At 51.5% G+C, this 22,037-nt stretch overlaps 8 protein-coding genes and 1 non-coding gene across 9 annotated transcripts; 5 read left to right on the plus strand and 4 right to left on the minus strand.

Moving 5' to 3' along the window:
* Positions 1–593: 593 nt before the first annotated feature.
* Positions 594–2,545, plus strand: IAR55_001137 (uncharacterized protein; the record flags this gene model as incomplete). The annotated part of the gene is made up of 3 exons (XM_066944265.1): positions 594–1,267; positions 1,399–1,622; positions 1,758–2,545. 3 exons carry the CDS (start codon positions 594–596, stop codon positions 2,543–2,545), a joined length of 1,686 nt encoding a protein of 561 aa, XP_066805466.1.
* Positions 2,546–3,248: 703 nt separating this feature from the next.
* Positions 3,249–7,241, plus strand: IAR55_001138 (uncharacterized protein; the record flags this gene model as incomplete). The annotated part of the gene is made up of 3 exons (XM_066944266.1): positions 3,249–3,932; positions 4,010–4,936; positions 4,989–7,241. The coding sequence occupies 3 exons, from the start codon at positions 3,249–3,251 to the stop codon at positions 7,239–7,241; spliced, it is 3,864 nt and encodes a 1,287-aa protein (XP_066805467.1).
* A 188-nt stretch (positions 7,242–7,429) lies between these two features.
* Positions 7,430–10,219, minus strand: IAR55_001139 (uncharacterized protein; the record flags this gene model as incomplete). The annotated part of the gene is made up of 2 exons (XM_066944267.1): positions 7,430–9,047; positions 9,105–10,219. The coding sequence occupies 2 exons, from the start codon at positions 10,217–10,219 to the stop codon at positions 7,430–7,432; spliced, it is 2,733 nt and encodes a 910-aa protein (XP_066805468.1).
* A 442-nt stretch (positions 10,220–10,661) lies between these two features.
* On the plus strand, positions 10,662–12,701 carry IAR55_001140 (uncharacterized protein; the record flags this gene model as incomplete). Its single annotated transcript, XM_066944268.1, has 6 exons — positions 10,662–10,797; positions 10,886–11,124; positions 11,188–11,409; positions 11,469–12,358; positions 12,424–12,526; positions 12,612–12,701. 6 exons carry the CDS (start codon positions 10,662–10,664, stop codon positions 12,699–12,701), a joined length of 1,680 nt encoding a protein of 559 aa, XP_066805469.1.
* A 61-nt stretch (positions 12,702–12,762) lies between these two features.
* IAR55_001141 (uncharacterized protein) lies at positions 12,763–14,737 on the minus strand (the record flags this gene model as incomplete). The annotated part of the gene is made up of 7 exons (XM_066944269.1): positions 12,763–12,800; positions 12,887–13,043; positions 13,170–13,335; positions 13,516–13,756; positions 13,807–13,976; positions 14,185–14,416; positions 14,545–14,737. The coding sequence occupies 7 exons, from the start codon at positions 14,735–14,737 to the stop codon at positions 12,763–12,765; spliced, it is 1,197 nt and encodes a 398-aa protein (XP_066805470.1).
* Positions 14,738–15,454: 717 nt separating this feature from the next.
* Positions 15,455–15,569, minus strand: IAR55_001142. Its single transcript, XR_010824794.1, has one exon. It is a non-coding gene; the product is annotated as a 5S ribosomal RNA (ribosomal RNA).
* A 189-nt stretch (positions 15,570–15,758) lies between these two features.
* Positions 15,759–18,376, plus strand: IAR55_001143 (uncharacterized protein; the record flags this gene model as incomplete). The annotated part of the gene is made up of 18 exons (XM_066944270.1): positions 15,759–15,775; positions 15,827–15,859; positions 15,921–15,966; positions 16,027–16,054; positions 16,120–16,127; positions 16,183–16,251; positions 16,335–16,364; positions 16,416–16,459; positions 16,516–16,549; positions 16,608–16,622; positions 16,686–16,715; positions 16,774–16,834; positions 16,897–16,956; positions 17,008–17,050; positions 17,113–17,288; positions 17,353–17,515; positions 17,577–18,253; positions 18,324–18,376. 18 exons carry the CDS (start codon positions 15,759–15,761, stop codon positions 18,374–18,376), a joined length of 1,587 nt encoding a protein of 528 aa, XP_066805471.1.
* Positions 18,377–18,560: 184 nt separating this feature from the next.
* On the minus strand, positions 18,561–19,729 carry IAR55_001144 (uncharacterized protein; the record flags this gene model as incomplete). Its single annotated transcript, XM_066944271.1, has 7 exons — positions 18,561–18,649; positions 18,730–18,868; positions 18,936–18,953; positions 19,026–19,163; positions 19,237–19,323; positions 19,410–19,454; positions 19,526–19,729. The coding sequence occupies 7 exons, from the start codon at positions 19,727–19,729 to the stop codon at positions 18,561–18,563; spliced, it is 720 nt and encodes a 239-aa protein (XP_066805472.1).
* Positions 19,730–20,244: 515 nt separating this feature from the next.
* On the plus strand, positions 20,245–21,351 carry IAR55_001145 (uncharacterized protein; the record flags this gene model as incomplete). The annotated part of the gene is made up of 7 exons (XM_066944272.1): positions 20,245–20,279; positions 20,343–20,484; positions 20,553–20,687; positions 20,760–20,897; positions 21,006–21,091; positions 21,145–21,215; positions 21,287–21,351. The coding sequence occupies 7 exons, from the start codon at positions 20,245–20,247 to the stop codon at positions 21,349–21,351; spliced, it is 672 nt and encodes a 223-aa protein (XP_066805473.1).
* Between the last annotated feature and the right edge of the window lie 686 nt (positions 21,352–22,037).

Below are 22,037 nucleotides of genomic sequence, written 5' to 3' on the forward strand. Positions count from 1 at the left end.
TCAACTTCATCCTGACCTGACTTTCATCACGACGCTGAGTCTTCACATTGGATCTGAACATTGATCTTCGGACCGGTTCACTCGGTTCTTGTGTACTCGCTCGATCTCCATCGACATAGTGGCGTGGTGAGATACTGGTTGATATAGCGAAAGGGGATCGATATATCTTGATCTCCATTCTGCCAGATCTGCTGCGTCAACAGCCATAGCCGACAAGCAGAGAGATCTCAACTGCCCGGCGGGGCAGCTCACCGAATGCCGGAACCTTCTCTCTCTGGTCTCACACATCGAGGTGCTTCCATCTGCCTGGTCATGCCCGACATGGCTAGAGTGCAGACCCCTTCCCAAGACCTATGTGTCTTTGCATCTCGTCAGCCACAATCTTTCTGTGAGTAACCGCAGTCTTTCAAATATGAGACCTCGTCACAATTCATCAGTATTAGCTCGTCTCTTCTTCCATCTTCACCATTGTGAAAATATGCCAACAATGCTACCAATGTATTCTTCATACCCTCTCCGTGCTTCCTTCCTTTCACCTTCTGCTTCACCCGACCTTTCGCCCCTTTTGACCTTCCTTTGCCTCTCCACAATGTATGGGTGGTGCTGATATCAGTCTCTTCCCTACGTCGTCATTGCTATGTGGCACAGGTCCCCGTACTCATACACGATACGCTGCCCCACCACCTCCGCCGCCTCACCCCTCAGATAGTACTACTGGGCGACTCTGGGGAAAGCCTCCCCTTGCGCAAGCTCGAGGGACGCAAATCTCCTCACCTCGACCCCATTCGCCATCGTCAATATCCACGACTGTATCTCAAGCGGGACATATTCGACCTCGATCCAAGAATCACGATCCTTCCCGTCCTAATGGACTATATCAACCTTCGAGAGGTGCTCAACGCGATGCCAAATATTCCTTGAAAGCCCACAAAGCACAACCTAAGAACTCAACACATCCATATAGCGGACGAGTCGTCCAACGTCGTGTTAGATCCGATCAGAGTCATCCTGAGTACCGAGTCGACCCGAGCGGGAGGCGATCAGCGACCATTCCAGGAAATGGAGCTCCATACGGTTCATTACCACCACACAGATTGAGGGGAGGATTGTCAGAGAGTGATGCAACGGAGAGAATGAGAAGGGATCAATACGCTGTGATAGCTGAAGCGAGAAGAGCTCATGCGCTTGAAGTTCAGGAGAACGCATTGAGAGAGGAGAGAGCGAAGAAAGTCAGAAGAATCCAATTACAGGTGTTTGTCCATGCGAGGTGAGCAGTCTTTGTCCCTGAACATCGTCCGCCTTTTCTTCAGAGACTATCAACGATGGTATCTTCCTGTTTCTTGTCAGATCTCGAGAACGATGGTATAACGGCCACTGACGATAACCGGATGATTTCAGGCCCACATATTGCGCTTGGAAAGGTTGTGAAGCCGTCCTGAATTCCTGGGCATTGCTCGAGAAACACATCCATCACGCTCATCTACACCCTGATCTCACGTACGACAAAGATCGAGTCCTATGTCTGTGGGATGGTTGTAACGCGACGTTTGATGATCGTCAAGGATGTTATAGACATGTGTTGGTGATTCATATGAAGCCTTTTTCAGCCAGATGTCCTTTCGGTGAGTCTGGTCGTCGAAATGAACCTGGCCATATCCCCGTCAGAATACTGTCCACACCCCGTGACAGTGAGGGGATGGTTGTGAGTCAGTTTCATGACCGAGCTGATCGTCTGACCTCTTGTTCTGCCTCCGCAGACTGCCTATATGAAGGTCCCCAATTCCCAGATCTTATGGCTCACATAAGCCGACGTCATCACCACGCCACACCAGACGACTTCGTACCCGGTCTCATCCATCATCGACCGCCGAATCTCCCACCAGAATCGGCCCTGCCCAAGCTCCCGCCTATCGAAAGAGCTGGATTACATTTCATGAACTGTCCCGTTCGACCGTTCTCCGGCGGAGTGGGGAACAGGATGCGGAAGATGGTTCGGAGGAGCTGTCACAACGTGGGGAGAGGACCGAGAAAGGAGATGTACGAACAGAAGAGAGGGGCAAGTGTGGCGATCAGTGCAATATTGGAGAATTCGAGGAGGTTGCAGGAGGTCAGCACGAAGCACAATGACTTGGAGTCAGTGCCCTCAACTCTGTCGAAGAGCCTCACGATCGGCATCAAGCAAGATGCAGACCAACAACAGTCTGACGAGCGAGTGGCATTAGTGGACGTATTCAAGTCTGCTAAGGAAGCTACGGAAACCGCAAAGAGGGAAGTATTCGACCTGATGTTGGAACTTCCAGAAGACGAAAGGTCAACCTCGAGCGATTCTTCGTCAACTCTTTTGATCCCGACAGCTGAGATAGGGAAAAGGGGCAAGTCCTCGACACATCATGCTGGATTGGACAGCGGGGAAGGGTCGTCAGTGAGCCCGGAGATTGACGATGCACAGCACAGGGGCGCCATGTCTGCTGATTTTGGTCGATCAAGGAAGAGGATCAGAACGAGATTAGCCAAAGCTAGCCTGAAGTCGGATGGCGGGGAGTGACTATGAGAATGCGAGCGGTGCAGAGGCGCGTCGAGAGGTACCTTCGTTCGGACAGAGGAGATAGTAATGAAGATGATATCGATCGCTCGGAGGTGAGGACTCTCACAGATGGACAAGGGTTATTTTAAGCTGCCTAATGAGATAAAGCTGATATAATGTAGGAATTTTGTGATTAATCTTTTCATTTTCGTAATGTCGATTAGAAAAGCAGTTCGTAATCGAAATCTAACCTAACCTATCCAGTCCCCCCCCCTTTTGACGCGTCGTCGATCATTTCTCACTCAGAAACGCGGACACATAAGATAGTTGTAGAGGATTGTCACCGCGCAACCTAATGTCGCTGAGTCTGCATTCCGCTCTTGGAATCCGTATCAGTTCTCGGTCAACTTCCCCTTTCCGACTCTCTCTGACAGGACGAGAACTGTTGTCGAGGTTGGCATCTCAGGCTGTCGACGACTGGATCGTCAACTGATTCGTCAGGGACCTAGAAGATCGTCAAACTTCGGGAAAAGTTCCGACAGGCGGTTCAAGGACAACAACAAACTTCCCCTAGGCTGGCTCCCTCCTCCCTCCCCCTCGATTCTCGATAACCGTAAGATCTTCGCTCAACCGTCCTTCGGTAGCCAGCCTCTCTGTGGATTCTCTTGCCCGGCTGGAGAATAGGAGAGGTAGGAGAAACAAAGGGTTCACCGGACCAAAGGACATGCCTTCCCCGTCCAGACTGGATTCTCCTTCTGCACAAGAGCAGACCGGTGATCTGTCAGGATACTCTTTGTCCTCCACCTCTACCTCTACCTCCACCAAAGAAAGAGGATCACCTGAAGCGTCTTCCTCCGCCTCGTCCACACAAACACAAACACAAAGCTTACAAGTTGTTCCTCAACGTCCTTCTCTCACCTCAACATCCCAACCGCCATCCGCTAATTATCTCGGTACTCTCCCTTCGCAACCCGACTCGACAGATCACGATCATCCGGACGACCACGCAAGGGACTCCACACTTGGACTCGGAGGCGGAGCTGGGCGTAAAGGTCCTCCACATGATCTTCTGATGTCGACAGGCTTCGCTAGTGTAAAAGTGGGGTTGGGAAGTCCGAAATTGGACTTCGGTAGAAGGGATTGGGCAGGAGGATATATGACCAGAAGAGATGGTAGCAATGCTTCGGATCATTCTGGTATGAATGGTGGAGAGAATGGACGTGGGTCTCCTGATCACACTCCGGTAATAATCGAAGACAGGGATGGAAGGGAAGAGGCGTTCACAAGGCTGAGAAATGGGATGGTGGACAGAATATCTGGCTTGCCTAGTCCACCAGGGACGGAGAGTGACATAGCGATACCGCCATCGGAAGCCAAAGCAAAGTTGAAAGAAACGAGTCCGGCGCAGGTGAGTAGACCTGTATACCCATGTCTGAAGTGAACGACGATATTGACAATACGTCGCCCTCGACAACGGTCACTTAGATCGCCCAATCTTCACTCCGAAGGCCGTCACCCCCCCGCCAGCGACACTCCTCCGGTACCTTTCCTCAGTTGGTCACGAGCGTCCAATCTGCGTCTGGCTCAAGTTCCAGTCGGACTATCGACTCGCCTCAACTCCATGCCCAAGGTCTACGACCGAAACACTCGCCCTCCATCTCAAGATCCAGTCCTTCTTCTTCTGCAGCCCCCGCAACGTCACTCAATGGCGATGCCCGGCCTTTGTCAAGAATGAGACACGGCACAAAATCTCCGGGGAATGACACGAGCAGTGATAGTCAAAATGGGGCGATCAGTCACGATGTAGCGCCCTCTCAGCAAAATGGACCGCCTTCATCTGCCCATGGCGTTTCTCCCCACTCCCGCCTCTCCACACCTGAAAGGACTTCAACTTCGACACTGCCACCAGTGAGCTCTGGCCTGAGCAAGCTGGACCGATCAAGAACGTCTAGGACATCAAGTGGCAGCGGACTCAGATCAGAAGAGGAAGACACGGGACAGGATACATTGCCTCGTAGGGCATCGCATGGGTCAGAACTGGATGAGAGGATACGAGAGGCTGAAGAATGTATACTACAAGCGAGCAGTAATCGGATCCGCCGGTCGACAGAACTGGAAGAGAGAGCCACTCTTGTGAAAGCTGCTGTTCGGCGACACGATTCTTATTCTCGAGCTCGAGATTCGCCGGGCATACTATCTTCAACGAATTTGCGTCGAAGCGCAACACTTTCGTCGGCAAACGCCAACGGACATGTCCAAGCAGAAGCACAATCAGATCTTCCTTCCCATCGAGCGAATGGCGCCCATGATGTTCAAGGAGAGGAGGATGATAGGGAGAGGAGTGGAGGGAGCGGGAGTGGGAGTAGTAGGAGGAGAAAAGCCTTGCCCACAGATTTTCGTCACGGCGGTCTGGTGAGTGGCTAATTTCGATTGGACAGTAAACGATACTGATGCAGCGGAGGAGTTTACGCCCTCACCTCAAAAACCCTACAGCAATCAAATCCCCGATGAGCGTATACAGTCATCTCGTTCTGCTCGACTGCGCCACTTCATTGACTCTCCTACGGATTATTCCACATCTTCCCCCATCCCTAATCGCTTCTCATCTACATCACGACTGTCCCGAGAAGTCGAACAAATCGCATCTCCATCGCGGACGAGTGGTTCGAACGTCGAGGGGCTGCCAAGGTCTTCTAGTATGATTGGTATGAGGGACGGCGAGACGTCGGAGTATGGCCGCAGGGATTGGGGTCAATCGAAAACTGGCCCGCCACGGGACAGAAATGATCTCGACTATCGTGGCCTGCCGAGAGAACGATATCGAGCAGAGAGTGTGATCGGTGGCGTTCTTGATGGAGATCCAGATCATACCCGAAGCATTACAGGATCAGCACGATCAGAACGAGAGCAAAAGCGACGAGACATAAGTACAATGGTTAGCGAGCGAGATCTGGCATCCGCGTCAAGGTTAAGACTCGCTCCTATTGCTCCAGGCGATTCAGTGTCGGCTGTCGGCACGAAGAGCGACCGCGGCAATAACAAAGACCCTCTTGATGTGGTTCGGCGTCTGGAAGAACAACGAGCGCAATCTAGGCAACGTTGGAGTCAAATGCCACGTCCTGCGACTTCGATGTCCAGTATGCGTGATGTATATAATAATCCGCCAAGGAGTGCGCCTATCGATGGCATTAAGCAAAGACGCAGTGCAGAACACGATACGTCTCTCAGTCCCTCTACAGGTCGCGGGCCATCATCGGTTATCGGCCATAGAGGGCCTACAACGGAGCCAAGACCCATGAGGAGCAGTACGAGTCTTGGCGGAAGGTCGACGGCAACTCTCGATTTCCCTTCCGCATCGTCAGAACATGGTCGCTTACTGTTCGAGGCGTTCCGAGCTCTTGAACTACGAGTGGGCTACGATGTTATAGCGGCCCAACCAGAAATGGTCCGAACGTTACATTCGGCAACACGGACGTCGGAGACCATCAACACCGCGGTCCAATCGGCGATCAGGCTCGCTTCCCAGATCGCGGTAATCGCTCAAATGGAGGAGTCAGCCGGATTGCGAGACGAGCACACCAAGCTCAATTTCTTACTTCGCGAAGCGGGTCGTGCAAGTGACCAAAATGTGAGGGATATTACGAGAATCATGTTAGATCTGCCCAAGCTATTGTCAGAAGGTAGTAGAATGGCTCAGACGTCATCGACTGGATCAAGTCGATCACGAAGATCACAGTCAAACGCCACTTCGTTGTACAGCCCTCTTCAACCTAATCTCACCTCCGAGGAGAGGGCAAGACGATGGCAACCAACTTCGCCCTCTGCCACTTACGCGAACGGTCTGGGGATTTCACCGCTTCCAGGTAGATGGAGCCTGGACACTCCTCGACGGACCTTCGACGTCCTCCGTCCTGCGACGTCAGTGGGCGAGTCTGCTTCTCCCCTCTCGTCGAGATACGCTCGTGGTGGTGGTGGGGGTGGTGGTGTACCTGGCTCGACCGTTTCGTCGCTGATGTCGAAAGTCCGAGCCATGACGCCCAGAAAGCAGCATACTCTTCCACCAAAACCCGATCTAGCCACTATTGAACAGTCACCTCCTCAACCTCAGTATGACAACAATGCGCCACCACCGTCGGCATCGCCTCCTCCGATCTCCGCTCGTACCTCCTCTGTGTCCCGATCTCTCGAAAGACCCATGCGTAACGTATTGAAGAAGAAAGCCTCAACAGCTTCAACCAACACTATTCGAGGCGGGTCGAATTTCCTTCCTTCGACAAGTCGACCAAGAGCCACGACAGCGATCAGTCAAGTCACGGCTGGAGATCTTCATCACGGTCTCGGGCTCAGGAGAAGTAAAAGTCCTCCGGATGAAGCCACGTCTATCGCGAGTCTTAAGACTTTCGAAGATGATCCTCCTTCACCTATGAGTAGGTTCAGCTATACCTCGCATCCTAGAGATGTTCAAGAAGAAGCAGAAGAAGAGGGGTATATCACGGGAGAAGGAGGAGAACAGGAGAGTCATGAGACGGATGCTGTATCGATGTTGGAACAAAGATTGGTGAATGCAGCGAAAGCCAGAGAAGAGGGTGTGGTGTCAATGAAGAGCCAGACGCGAACGCACAAAGGTGAAGATGGAGGAAGTGAGGAGGAACATAAGAGACCGAGTTTGAGTGATAGGTTCAGAGCCAGTCTGAGAAAAGGTGTAGGATCGTCATGATCCTCAAAGGTCTCTGAGTAGTACGTGTCTTGGTCATTACGTGGTGGTGGTGGGAGGAGGAGGGAGAAGAAGAATATGACACATCATATATGCATACACGGGACAGAATGATTTGTGTGAATCACCGTTAACTAAATGCTCCCCTTCCGTTGTCAAACAATCTGTCAACCGATATGTCAAGAAGAGATCTAATTGACTCCCATCCTCTCCTTCTCCACTCTGATCAGATCGTGCAGATCAAATATCTCCGCCTGAGTCCTTCGTACCTGTTCATCAAGAGCCTGCGCCATGTCCGGATACTCGTTCAAGACTTTTGTCCATTTGGCTATCTCGGCGACTTTCTGTCGTAATTTGGCATTGAGGTTTTCGAGCTCGGGCGAAGACATCGTCGCGAGCGGGGTCACAAGCGAAGCTAACGCTGGTGATGCGGCGGCGTCGACTGCTTTGGTCTGCGTTTGATCACATGAGCTAGAATTTGTAGGTTGAGTGGGAATAAGACGTTTGTCTGGCGCTGTCTCGGGCGGAGACTCCGCCATATCGACATCGTGATGCGATTTCTTCTTCTTCACTTTCGGAGGTCTATCCGCCTTGACCGACTCGTCATCGTTGGTAGAGACTTCCGCTTGAGATCGATCTCGTCTCTTCTTCTTCTTCTCCTTGAATGTAGATGAGGTGCTGTGAACAGAACCGATCGGAGAGTCAGGCACTCGTTTTACACGAGCAGTCACCTCTGATGGTCTGCCCGGAGTCGAGGGTGCGGGCGATACATTGAATGCGTTTCGTGAGACGGTTCGAGGGGCTTCTGATGTAGTTCGCGAAGATAGATCAGACGGGGACGCGGTGCGCGAATGTCCTGTTCCTGTTGACTTCGATGACATCGTCTGTGAAACAGTGTCATGCCGGTCATCTTTCCCGAAGAGCGGGCCGATATAACTCTCAATCTCGTCCTCTGTCATCTCCCTCCATAGTATCATGATATCTTTGTCTCTTCTCTGCAGTTTCACAGCACACGTAGGTCGTCCTCTGTCGTCTTGCTTCGCGAAAGCCTCACGCTGCTTCTCCTCCCATCTTCTCACTTCGTCATGGACCCGTTTCCGTGCTTTGGCTGTTGTCCACCGTTCCGGAAATGGAATGACCTGTTGATGAGGGAACATGTCGTTCGTCCAATACTGAGATGATTCTATCGGGGTTGGTCTCACCAGAACTGACAAGGTCAAAGCACCTGGGGCCAATTTTACTTTTACAGCCCTTGTGGGAATCCCATCAGCGTCACATGCGGCTGCTTCTTGATAGCGCCGCTTTCTCCAAACAAAGAACCCCCCGCTTTCATCGAAACCACGACGCTCGTGCGGTGGTCCAAATTTCTCAGGAATCGGGATCTCATAAAGATATTCTTTCGTTATGGGAGCCGGTGGGGGTGGGGGCATGCCTTCGATGTCTGGAGGAACGCTTTCTCGTAGAATTTGTCTGGCTTGAGACCCTCCGTTGGATTGCCCTTCTCCTCGTCTGATCTCCGGCATCCGACTCTCGACGATCGGATCTGCCTTTTCTGCCGAAACAACAGCGTTGCTCGAGCGAGGACTGACCTCAGAAGTCTTCCCAGGAGGCGGACACTCCGTTGGGGTTGTGGAGTCTGGTCGTACCGTGATCCAGTCATACGCAACTCCGTCCACACGCCAGTATGCTTTCACGATCTTCTTCCCGTCTTTCGCAAGCTTGTTCGCCTGTATCTGTCTTGCTTTCGTTCTGGCTTGCTTTCTGATTGTAGGATTCGGTCCAAAACACTCCGGTGGAAGGTCTGATGCGCTACAATAGTGGTTCATGATCAGTACATCAATTTCGGGAAGTCGACGGCGGACTTACTTGAGTGCCACAACACCTTCCCGTCTAGGTCGTTCCCTCACCTGAACGTTGTCATTGTCCATTCTCAACTCTTCGTCAACGCCAGGTTTCACGTCGTCCATGAAGTGATCCTCTTCTTCCACAGACTGTGCGCTGACCTCCGGATATGGCTCTGCTTTGATCCTCGTGTCCGCATTCTGCATGTGCTCCTTTTCTTTGCCTTTGCCTTTTGGGTCTGGCATCTTCGGTCGGAACTTCATCTTAGTTATGGAAGGTTGCGGGAGAGGTGTGGGTTCCTCTGGTATGTTGGAAGAAGAAGAAGCCGGTTGTTCGGTGATGCGAGAAGGCGCCACGTCAGGAATCGAGATAGCAGGAGTACTGGGTACTGTTGCTAAAGGCGTTTTGAGTCGTTGTGGAAGAGGGTGCGAGGTCGCAACAGAATTAGATGACTGGGGAGGAGAAGATAAAACGTCTATCATTTGAACTTGGTTGGGATTGTATGATGCAGATGGACTTGAGAATTTGATATGAAGTGGTGGAGTCTGAGGACGTGAAGAAGGTGAAGGATCACCTGATAAATCGTGAGAGGAAAGAACTATGCTGGAATCGGGCCTCGGTCTCTCGAGATTGTCGTTAGCGGGCGGCCGAGACGAGTGCGGTCGAGGAGGCAACTCATATCGTGGATATTCTCGCCGATTGTCGGATGATGTACCCACGGGCGGGGATCTTCGTTGCGGTTGCCATGACTCTTCCCGGGTAGGCCGAGAAGGGCTGAATCCTCTTTGAGATACGTACAACGGGGGTCGATACGAACCATGTGTTGACGAGAAGGCAGGTGGCTCCGGGCGATAGGAATCATGCATCGGTCGTATGCTTCTCGGACCACTCGGCGGATCGTGTCTGAACCTGGACCCTCTTCCGCGAGCAGGAGCTGCACCACCCCCTAAGTGAGCACCTCTAGATCCGCCTCGTCCTCCTCGCTCCCGAGGCGGTCCTCTGTGAATGGTCTGGATACTAGGTGGGCCGTTGTTTGCGACTCGTTTGTTTGCGTACCCCAACACATCCCGATCCTCCTTCATCCGAGGAGGGTATGCGCCTCGACCCCCTCTGCTTCCCCCTCCACCGCCGAACGACATGTCGGGGAAGCAGTCCGCGCAGTCTGACCGAAGCGGAGAGGAGACTGTCAACGATGCCTTCCCGTTCGTCCAAGAAGTCAAGGATCTGTTGACTAGCGAGCCGTTGTCCAAGTAGAGATACAAAGGGGCAAGATGAAGAGATCCTAGCGACGTTGAACGAGGTTGTTATATAGTCGAGTTCACTCACAGGTTTCATGTTTCCACTTTCCACTGCGGAGATTTCAGACAATGGTATCACGTGACTTGCATCTCGCACCGTCTATCATCAACTGATACTCACCACTTCATCATCTGCTATCTCTGCCGCTTGGAAGCATAAGAACAGTATCAACAACAACAACAACAACAACAACAACAACATCATCATCATCATCATCCTGGCTGATCCGTTCGATCACTCGGTCCCACTGCTCCTCACTGATATCGTGGGGCAGTAGGCATCATGTCCAGTCTCGATCTCACACGGGAATGGCTGCACAACGTCTTGCGCCCCTACCCCTCCCGAGATCGGCTGGTCTCCGAGGTCATGCAGATCTTGGCAGAGAGACGGACAATAGCTGTAAAGACTGACGCCTTTAGTGAGTCTCCCATCGTATGAAGGGCCTGATATCAGTGTATACGTATGGGTGTTCTCCACGCTGATGCGCTCCTTGCCTCACCATCTAGCATTTGACTCTGGGCAGACAGCTCTGCTGTTACTGCTACACGGGACACTCCCTATCAGCTACAGAGGTGTGACGTATCACATCCCGATGAACGTTTGGATCCCACACGAGTATCCGAGATCACCGCCACTGGCATTCGTGGTGCCCACCAAGGAGATGGGAGTCAGAAAAGGTAGGGAAGTGGAGCCCAGCGGAAAGGTTCGAGAAGAAGTGGTTGGAGAATGGTGGAGGGGTTGGGAGGTGAGTCTGAAGACTTGCAACTCACTCCGACAGATCAAAAGTTGACGTGTATGGAACGTGTAGAGCAGATCCGTGGAGAGTCTTCTGCGGCAACTCACATCCGTTTTCTCGACTGCTCCGCCCGTTTACGCAAAACCTGCTGAAGCTACGTCCCCCGCGACAGCTTCCCGGTCTCCAATAGCTAGTACCAGCTCGCAGATACCCATATCAGTACAAATGCAGACAGGTCAGCCACCACCACCGCCTGCGAGACCTACTTTCGTGCCAACGAATCTGCACCCTGAAGTGAGTTTATACATCCATGCGCACCCCTCGGGTGGCCACGCTTATCAAAAAGCCAGCAGGTGTTACCTCAATATCGTCCTGCTCCGACTCCGCCTCCTCAGTTGTTTCAACCATCCCATTCGCGTCAAGGGTCGGGCGTATATGTTGCCCCTCAAGCCCCTGCGACACCACCACAACATCCTGCCTCTCCACCTGTACCTACTCGTCCTGTTCAACGAGTTCCACAATCGCTAAACTCGCCTGTGCCGCATATCCCACAACGGCCATATGTCCCCATTCCCCAGGGTGGTTATACGACTCAGCGGGAACAATCTATGACACCGCCCAGACCTGATCTTCAGCCTCACTATACTAACGGCTGGTCGCCAAACGGTCAAGGACCACCTGGACCCTCTTATGGCATGATTCCTCAGACAAATGGTCATTACCAGCCTGCACCTATTCCACTTCCATCTCAGGTATCGTTGCCTCAACAACCTCGACAACCGCCACACCAAGAAGGTGCTTCCCTCGCACCTGCTCCTCGTCGACCTGTACAAGATCTACTTTCATCGCCGGATATCATTCCTGACCCCCTTCCATCTGAGGCTCCTCTCTCCGATCCAAGATCACCACCACCACTCCCACCGTCGAAACCACCACCTCCTTCACTCCTTCACCTCCATTCAATCCTCCTTCCTCACCTGACTGCCTCCTTACCGCCACTTCTCCACTCTCTCGATTCATCAAGAACACACTTGGCAGAGCGACACGAAGATCTACTCACTGGTGAACCGGCTATACGGGACGAAATGGCTCGGCTGGAGGCCGTCAGAAAGGTGTGTGACTCGGTGGGGAGGAAGATGTCAGAGGTCGTCAGCCAAGGTGAAGAGAGAGTTGCGGATCTTGAAGGTAGAGGAGAAGTCAGCGTAGACGAGTTGGTCTGCGGAATATCCATAGTGCACAACCAGTAAGCCGACCTTGATTTTCAAATGCCTCGATTAATGCTAGATCTGATGTTGAGCAATTTTATAGACTCATTGATCTCGTCGCGGAAGACAATGCGATCGAAGATACGATCTACCACATGACACGTGCTCTGGATGCGGAGAGAGTGGATTTGGATAGATATCTGAAGGTGAGTAGAGGGTTTGATGGGTCAATCAGCTGCCGGAATCTTCTTAACGCAAAGAGAGCCAAAGCTGACAAAGTCCGCGTGGTAGTCCATACGGTCACTCGCGCGAGAACAATATATGAAACGAGCGCTCATCGAGAGGATTCTGCAAGGCATGGGTCAGACGCAGGGATGGTAGCAAGTTGTATAACGAAATGCATGCGACGAATTCCATGTGCGATACAGTAACGGGATGACGTTCATTTCTTCTTCAGATCGCTATGTGCGATGAGTCCGGCTAAGGTAGGAATAGAAAGATCAGCTCGTCTCCTGTTCTGATGCTTTGAGGCCGCGCGGATAGAAGACGGAGGAAGTACCACTCACGATAGACATATCGCTGATTCGCCGCAGTCGTTACGTGGACTTCCTCATTCTTCATATTCTGCAACAAATTGGCTTCGTCCCACGGACTCACTTTCTTTTCCGGATCCTTCTTTGGTTGACGGGTGATATGTCTACGAATGATATAGGCAGTGATTCCCTAAAAACGAAGACGAGGACGACCAATGTATCTCAGCTTGGATTTTCTTACATCCACGGTTACAGGTATCAATCCAGACATCTCGACCGAGGTGATCGGTCGGCAGAGATGGGCGAGTTGACTTACAAGCCCAGCAATGGTACCTAGTACAGCTCCTACAATCACCCCTGCGTTGGGACTACCACCAGATGTGGCGGGACCGTTGTTACCAAGTGGAGTGCCGTTGCTGTTCGCAGATGTGGCTGTGGCAGATCCGGGTCCCAAAGTAGTTGCTGTTCCATTGATGTTGCCTCTTGAGTACAGAACGACATGTTTGTTAGCCTATTCCAGCCGATCGAGTTTTCTCCTTCCGCACAGGATGACGGTTGACCATGCCAGTCCAACTTTGAAGCTGACGGACAAATGGTCGCTCTCACCCAAAAAAAACCCTGGAGGCTTTATCTACGCAATGAGGGAATGCTTTGTAACTCACCCAAACCCTACTCCGCCTTTCGGTCCATTAGCTGTGAAAGAGTCAATGACCAGCCCTCCCCCACTCTCCAACATCAGGGTGTGAGTCGCGGTAGTATCGAGATTGGACACAAAGTACAGAAGCGTGTTGTGTGCCGTAACGCTATTGTTGGCATCGAAAGTGGCGGTCGTGTGATTATCAAGTGTCACAGTGTATGTCGATAGCGAAGGTGCTGTTACTCCGCTTATGGATAGTGAGGCGCCTGAGAAGATACATGAATATCGCATCGTCGGGTATAGCATCACGACCTACCTGTGAAGGTGATCTGAGCTGTGGCACCTTCTGCACTTGTCATCGATAGAGTGTGATCATAGTCTGCCGAAGTCACTTGGACGATCTCGTTATTCGTACCTACCGGCGCGAAGCCTGTATACTGGACCAAAGGGGAGGAGTCGTCCAGTGTGACGCTGTCCATTGGGGCGCTGTAGTGGCCATGTAAGCGAGAGTGTCAGGACTCCATGACTTCAACGATCACCGGCTCATCGACCCAACCACCGTGGACCAAGAGTACCTTTTCCGTGCATGTCTGCTACTATACAGAAGCAAGAGGAACCTGTGCAGACAAAAGCTCGGCATTTTCCGTGCAGTTTGCAGACAGAATAGCACATGACTCCATTACCCGAAACTCACCCACTGGGCGTCAGCTCCGTCCCGATCCAAGCACCTTCGAGCACGAAATCTGCGCAATCGCCATCCTGTCCATCCTCACAAATCACATCCAACTGGAACGTTTGGGGATTAAAATCTTGGCGAGGGGAAGTCCAATTCTGGCCCGATGTCCAAGGCAGTGCAGGCTCGGTGTTCACCTGGAGAGAGATGTTGTAGTTGTCTGGTGTAGTGAATATAGGACTGAACGTTTTGGCTTTGGACAGACTCTGATCAGTATCAAGCTAGGTGACAAGCAGAAAGTGCAAGCATGTGACACGGGTGAAAATGTTGGAGCGTGAACCTGAGCGGTACTGAGGGACAATAAGATGCGATTTCACCAACCATATATAGAAGGCAGGATGACTGAGGCTATGCCCCTCGTTGTATGATATGTTGACGGGATCCCAGCCACACCGCTCGCTGACGTTCCATCTTGACCCGTCCACCCAGCTAGATTCTGGCCGGCAAAATAAGCTGAGGCAGGCGAGTAGAAGAATAGTGGAGACGCATCAGAGATCCAAAGTGACGAGGACATAACGCCTTGTAGGCATAGGTCGGTCCGTGCAATAGAAGTCGAGGCGAGCAAGACGTACTTGTCGTGTCATAACCAAATGCATTAGCTTTGAGCTGACAGGTCCGACTGGTACTGATACAGCATCTGCCTTATGAAAATGTCGTGGGTGAAGAAAAGGGAAAGGTGAAAGGATGGCCAGCAGAAAGGAGAGATCGTCTTTGGCGCATCGACAATTGATCCATCGAATGAATGGAGCTGCTACACAACCTATCGTAGGGATGTCACTCCTCACGGACGGAAGTTCCGCTCTTGTAGAGACAGGATGGTGAGGTGAGACCCCCTCGGCCCGTCCACTGAGCTTACAACCTTGTTGGTGCCCTATCTATGCTTCGACCCAAGGTGGCCTTAGAGACCTTCATCATCCAGGAAGCGAACAGTACGATCGCTCCATCGTCAGATCGTCGCAAAGGCTACCGGGGCTGGAAGCGCACGTAAGAGCCGTTCGACGTTGTCCCATATCGTTCCTGTTCCCTCCAGCACGGAACCGATCCGAGAGGATAAAAAGGCAAAAAGATGATTGTCGTCGGTCACCCTCGAACCGTCTCATCACCTATCTATTCATAACACCTCACCTCACGAATCGTTAATTACACCAAAAACTTGACACCACACATCGCCATTCGAGACAAGCATGCAAGGGACGCTTGGGCATGAGTAAAAAGACCGAAAAGATGCAAAAACTACAGCACCCGGGATTCCCAAGTGGTCCCCCACCTTGGTACTAACCGAGCGATACACAGCTTAATTTTCCAAAGCGGACGGGATGGAATGCTTTCTGTGTTCTATGGCCGTAGATATTGTTCACTGACCTTGCATCATTATATAGCAAAGAACACTGCCGACTAACCCGTGTAATGTCATCAGAATTTAAGATGTAATTTAAATGATCGATCAACTTGACTGATGGAAGTGGAGGTCACTCTCTTTTTATCTTCTCCACAACGTTTCGATACAGTGTCGCCGTCCAAGGTCAGGAGACAGCATGCAAGCTCCTCAGCTGTACGTGTCATGTCGTCTAGCATGATGCGTCGTCACTGATATGTAGCGCAGACGCTTGAACGAGCGGCAAGCTAATCCCAATCCGTGAGCTCTCGACTGTTGTGCACCAGACATTCATTTTAGATTGATTGAGTCGCGATGCCAGATATGTCATCTTCATCCGCTCACTAAGGAACAAGAAGGATCACACCGTAAGTCGCTGGTGGTACAGAGTCCATCTGTCAAGCCGTCAGCTAATCATGGGTCCGAAGGATGCTGAAGACATCCTCAAAGCAGTCGGTGAGTACAGCCCATTTCCTGCCGTAGCTAGACAGGGCCCGGCTTATGCTCGGTATATATTCTAGCTGCTCAAGTGAGTCTTGGCTCTCAGAAATCTTGTCAGAAAATTCCTAACAAGCGAGGTGTAGATGAAGACCATCATGCGGGACAGATTCATGCAGGTCCACACGCTCGAAGAAGCAGCTTTCAACAGAGTTGTAGGTTACCTTGTCGCCTTAATATTCTCACTGGTACCCTTGTGTCACGTCCACACAAGTTGATACATCGATTGCGCCTGTAGTTTGCGGGCCGGAACTGGAATCATGGACAGGTCAGCTCTGCACCTAACTACGTAAAGATAGAACAGCTGATCCAGGAGCAGAGTATCGAATTGGTCCTTCGAGGTCCATCAGGTCGCTTTTTACCGTTTGTGTCCTTCTCCACCACCCGCACCGAATTTGGTCGCTGAATGAACTGAATAGGATGGCATATATTATTTCAGTCATGTGCCATGAGGTGAACCCTACTTGGTCATCCCGTTACGGGCGAGAAAAGCTAACCTGATCACTAACAGATGGCTCATATCGAGGTGAGTGCTCAGAGCGCGCAGCCAGAAGTAGCACTATCGTGGGGCTCATCAGCATGTTGGTAGCAAATGAATCACGGTCCAAAGTTTCAAAGGGTACGTTCAAATTGCACCAAGACGTACGTCGTGTACTAGCGCTGATTTCACCTGCCAGCTCATGGCCGAGATCAAGGCCGATGTCAGTAAACTACAAGCGAAGGGTTATTATGGCGACGGCAAGTGAATACCTTTATCCATGCCATGGGAAGCAGGTTTGCTGATCCCGCTATCATGGCAGGCTTTTGGTCAGATGGGAAACGTCTCGCAGATAGTGTTCGTATGGGTGGAGAAGGTCTCAGTGAGTCGTCTTCCACGGAATAAACAGGGTCGCAGTACTAACTGTACGTAGGACAATCTGATTTTCCGGAATACATATGCGGTGTCAGCGCGGCGTGAGTGCTAGGGCTGTCCCTACCCAGGTATTCAGGCTGATTGACAGTTCGCAATGATGTAGCGACGCCCGGAAAGCTCGAAGACCAAACAGAGGTCCTGGGGCCAGTCAAACCCCTGGACTCGTCAAGGGTGAAGCCTCTCATAGATCTGGCCGGCAAACAGAGTACAAGCGCAAAGCCGGTCGTCGAAATAACGCGGACATGGGAGAAGTCGGAGCAAGATTAGACGGCGGCAAGTGTGAGTGACAAATAAGGCGTCTTGTTACAGAAAATATCGCTCAGACTACGCGGTTATCATTTAGTGATAACAAAGGAGGATCGAGGGATAAGAAAATCGTTCATCGAGGATAGGACGCAGACGCTATTGAGGAGCGGGGTTGCCGTTACCACAGCGAAGAAGCGAGCTGCAGAGATGTTTGACGAGGAGAACCCATGGTGGAAAGAGGGAAGTACAACGGGGAAGACGTGAGGTTGAAGCATTCGCTTCCTATTTCTCTTATATGTTGACTAACATGCCTTCCTGCAGTGCCAAGTCGAAGACTGCAGCAGGAATAAGGGCTGCAGCTGCTGAAGCTCGACTTAGGGCTATAGCCGGTCCGTCAAGTGCCGCAACTCCAGATCTGAAGCCTATGGTGTCGGATGAAGAAGATGGCCGGGAGAGCGAAGAAGAGGACGAAAAAGTGCTCGATCCAAAAATGGACGCGGAAGAGAGGAGGAGGGAAATGGAAGATGAGATGGACCAAGAAGAACGTGAGGGACTGAGAGGCGGGTGGGAGGGGTTTGTGGGGATTGGTGCTGTGAAGGTCGAGAATGGCATCCAGACCTCAAGATCTGTGACGAGTGAGGAGCCGAACAGGAAAAGAGCTGCATCTCCGATGACCATCGAGTCAAGTGAAGGGACAGGAAAGCAGAGAAAGTTGGAAGCGGTTTCCACACCGAATTTTGGGACCGACATGATCAGGGAGGAGCGTCTGAAAGCGCTTGGATCGACGCCGTCGTCGATGGCGAGCGCGGGGCGACCGCTCGGCAAAGGCAGATCAGCTAGACCGTTAGATGATGCGCAGGGCGAAGTCAAGCTTGAATTTACTAGAGAGCCTCCACTAAGGGCCCAAGACACACGATTCCATCCTCGCGATGATGGGCGACCCGGATGGAGATGTAAGGTCTGTACTTTCATCAATTTGACGGATCATGGGAGATGCGGTGAGTAACGGTATACCTACATCAGTTGTGTCAGATTGAGTGCTAATCATCCTTGCGTGCGGTCGAGCAGAGATGTGTCAGAGTCGACCAGATGGGACGATGCCGTCTGATGTAATCATCTGAGGGGGCAGAAGCTGGACTTGTCATGATCTCTGCATCAATTATTCGTGGATAGGTGGGCGAGCGAGGATTAGCATAGGCGAGCTTTGATGCGTTACATGATGAGATTGTTGTACATAGCATAACGGTTACTGTTTCAGTACATGTGTCGATACTCCCTATCATCTCCTGGATGTCTTGTACTGTATCACCATTTAGACTGAGTACCGTTGTATCGCATATGCAACCCAGAGTACTTCTCTTTCGTAGCGTCGTCGACGACTTTGAGAATACCCTCTATGTTTGATCGATCATGAACAGTTGTCCACAAATTGTCTCTTGTACCAAACGTACCGAGAGGAGAAAGGGGGACTCACCGACACTCTCTTGAACTGTTATAGGAGCTTTTGCCATTCCTACAGATCTAGCACCTCGGTCTCCCATATCCGTTTGAACCCATCCAGGAGAAAGGGAGAAGGTGATTATGGATTTGTTCTCGAAATGGGAGTATCGCGCCTTGTACATATACCGACATCAGCGGGGATGTAGATCTTTTAGCCTGAAAGGTCTGAAGTAGACTCACAAGGTAGTTCATACAGCACTGGGTGAAGGGGTGGGGTTCCACTTCATCAGTACTTTCCTGATTGTATTCGGTTCAGCGGGACTGACTGACCTTGGTGATTCCGTATCCTGCATCAAGTTTATCGGGCACACGATCAATTATGCTAGCACCAGAAGACATCCAGATGAACTTGGATCCTTCTGGCATAAGTGGAACACATGCTTGATACAGAGCGAGGGGCGCAAGCACCTGATCATTGGGGTCGCCATATGTCAACACCGTTACAGGTGTTGTGACGCAGGCAGATATGACATAGACTCACATTGATCCGCCAATGTTCTTCAAAGCTGCCCAGATCGACTTCGGACAACGCTCCGAAACAATCACCAATAGCAGCATTCGCAATCACCTGTAAAACACAAAATCATCCATCCGATCAGCGAGGTGAACTCAATGTGTATAGTAGCATGAGGGGGAGAATGCGCGACGACTTACAATATCGAGTTTCGTGATACTTTTACGTTTCAACTCTTCCATCGCCTTATGATCCCCGACGTGCATTACGTCAACCCTGAGCTCAGGCGACACTAAAGACGTGACGACGGACATACCTTCTTGCCATCTGCGATTTCCGCCGAATCGAGTTTCACCACGACCACTTTGGAACCTTCACCCACATCCTGAACTTCAGGCATGGAGGTGGGATTTCGAATGGCGGCGATGACTGTAGTATTGGGTCGCTTGGAGTAGGCTTGGACGAGACCTAGACCGATACCTCGATTGGCACCGGTGATGAGGACTGTAGACGAAGACATCGAGCTGAGTTTCGTGGAAGAGGCTCAGGTTGAAGTACGATACCAATCTTATACTATTCGAGAAGGGTCAATAAACCGAGGGGCGCCTGATACGGTACAAGGCTTCCTTGGAGAGTCATATGTGTCCATCGAAGGCTGTAAGCAAGAACGATGTTTCAACCGGCCCGTTGGTGAGGTAACTACACCAAAGGGTGGTCATCTCTCCCATTCCAGTGAGGAAGATCAACTGATCGTCGGCGCCGGATTTACCGGTGTACCATCTTTGCCCGTGGGGAAAAGATTGCGACTTTTGATGCGGTCATATCCGGTGATCGACCAGGTGGTCCGCGGTAGTCACACTACGTTGGATTGCGAGTGCGATGGATTACGCATCTAGAGTCTGTGGGCTGGATCTCTCAGACATGGACGAGCGTGGATTAACGTATATATCGCACTGCTCTGCTGTGACGCAGCCCATGCACTGTTTGAGCGAAAAGCGTTCTCACTAATCGCGGAAAGATACCCAGCCTTCCATCATGCCAACCGTTCTTATCACAGGTGCGAATAGAGGGTGAGTGACCCCACCTCGCGTGAAAGCTATCCTCAAACTGAACACGTTTGTACCCGGGGCCAGAATCGGGAACGCTCTTCTCAAAGCGTATCAGTCTCAGAAATACACCGTCATTGCAGCTGTTCGGGACACGTCAACCATCAAAAAGGAAGATGGTCTCATCGTCGTCAAGATCGCATCGGACTCGACCACTGATGCTAAGGCTGTGAGTGGATGACTGTTTCTCGTGGCGGGCAAAGCATCAACGCCGACTGACTTGATGGGTGTGGATAGGCCGCCGAGGAACTGAAATGGAAATACGGGATCGACAAGATCGACATCATCATTGCCAATGCCGCTGTCCATCTTACCCATGCCCATTTCAAAGATGTGGATTTGGACACTCTTGATACAATCTGGAAGGTCAATGTGAGCTATCGCTTCGTCTTTCTTCCACTTGCCTTTCTCGATGAAAGGGGCTCAAGATTGATGTCACTGCAGGTTCGCGGCCCTCTGGTCCTGTTTCAGGCGTTCTATACACTCTTGGGGAATGAGGGCAAATTTATCATAATCTCCTCTGGAGCTGGTAGGATCGGTCAACAACATAAAGCAGGAGGAGGGTCATATGGTCAATCTAAAGTGAGTGGCACTCCACCAACCCGCTATTCCCTTGCATTATCCCGGACAACCACCATAACCTCGGCTGGTCTTAGAGATCTTGTTCAGTGCTGACCACCACATGCACAGGCAGCTGTGAATTACCTCGTGGCCAAACTGAATGTCGAGCACCCCGATCTAGTGGTACTTGCGCTCAACCCTGGCTGGGTGGAAACGTCAGTGCGGACTCATCTCTCTTGGTCGTCGTATCACTGATATTCCGGGAAAGCGACATGGGCACTCAAGGCGCCAAATGGGCCGGTCTGGAACAGACCCCGCTCAAGGTCGACGACACTCTGCGTGAGTGACATCACCTTTGTCGAGCGGTCTTCAACGCCTCGGTGTTGATGCTGATCATTTGTTCGGTGAAGCCGGTATGCTCAAGGTGATCGCCGAGGCAAAGAAAAATACGACCAGTGGCAAGCTCATCGATTAGTGAGTGGTTTCATACACATTAGCTGTCACGCACGCTGAGGGCGGACGTAGCGATGGTTCGACCATGGAATGGTGACTTCGACCTGGCACATGCGATACTCGTGCTCAAGGAAGTCAAACGATGACCCGACAAGCATGACCCCTTGTCAGGCTCGATCTATATGTACGGAAGCTTTGATGTATCCAATGACTATCGAACACCACCGCTTCCAATCCACTCCATCTCCTCACAAGTCGGTCTGATATGATACGGTGCATCAGGATATCTCCATCCTCCACCTAACGCGGGGTTGTTGTACAAGTGAACCATGTGTCATCCCGTTGTACGGCAGCGACACGGGAGTGCACTGGGACTCTGACCGAGTCGAGGTGCTGACGACGTTGTCAGGTGAGAGAGACCTTTTCGCCTCAGTGACAGTTCTGATGTATTCGGGGCTCCAACGATCTCTGCAGTGTCGCAAGATGAAGAATGGTCAAGAACAGCAGTCGTGGGCGTGACTGCGCGTCACGATTGGGGGTCATCGAGCCCGACGATGTCGAGTTTGAAAAGCACATGTACACTTTCATGAGGAGATGCTTTTTCGACATGAGGAAATGATGTGGGATCGACATCGCCGTTCAAGGGCAACCGTCTTGGCCATGCGATCGCTGCATAAGCTGCGAGTGCGATGCGATGCTGTGCTTTGC

Source organism: Kwoniella newhampshirensis, chromosome 2, assembly GCF_039105145.1.
Source record: "Kwoniella newhampshirensis strain CBS 13917 chromosome 2, whole genome shotgun sequence".
NCBI classification, from domain to species: domain Eukaryota; kingdom Fungi; phylum Basidiomycota; class Tremellomycetes; order Tremellales; family Cryptococcaceae; genus Kwoniella; species Kwoniella newhampshirensis.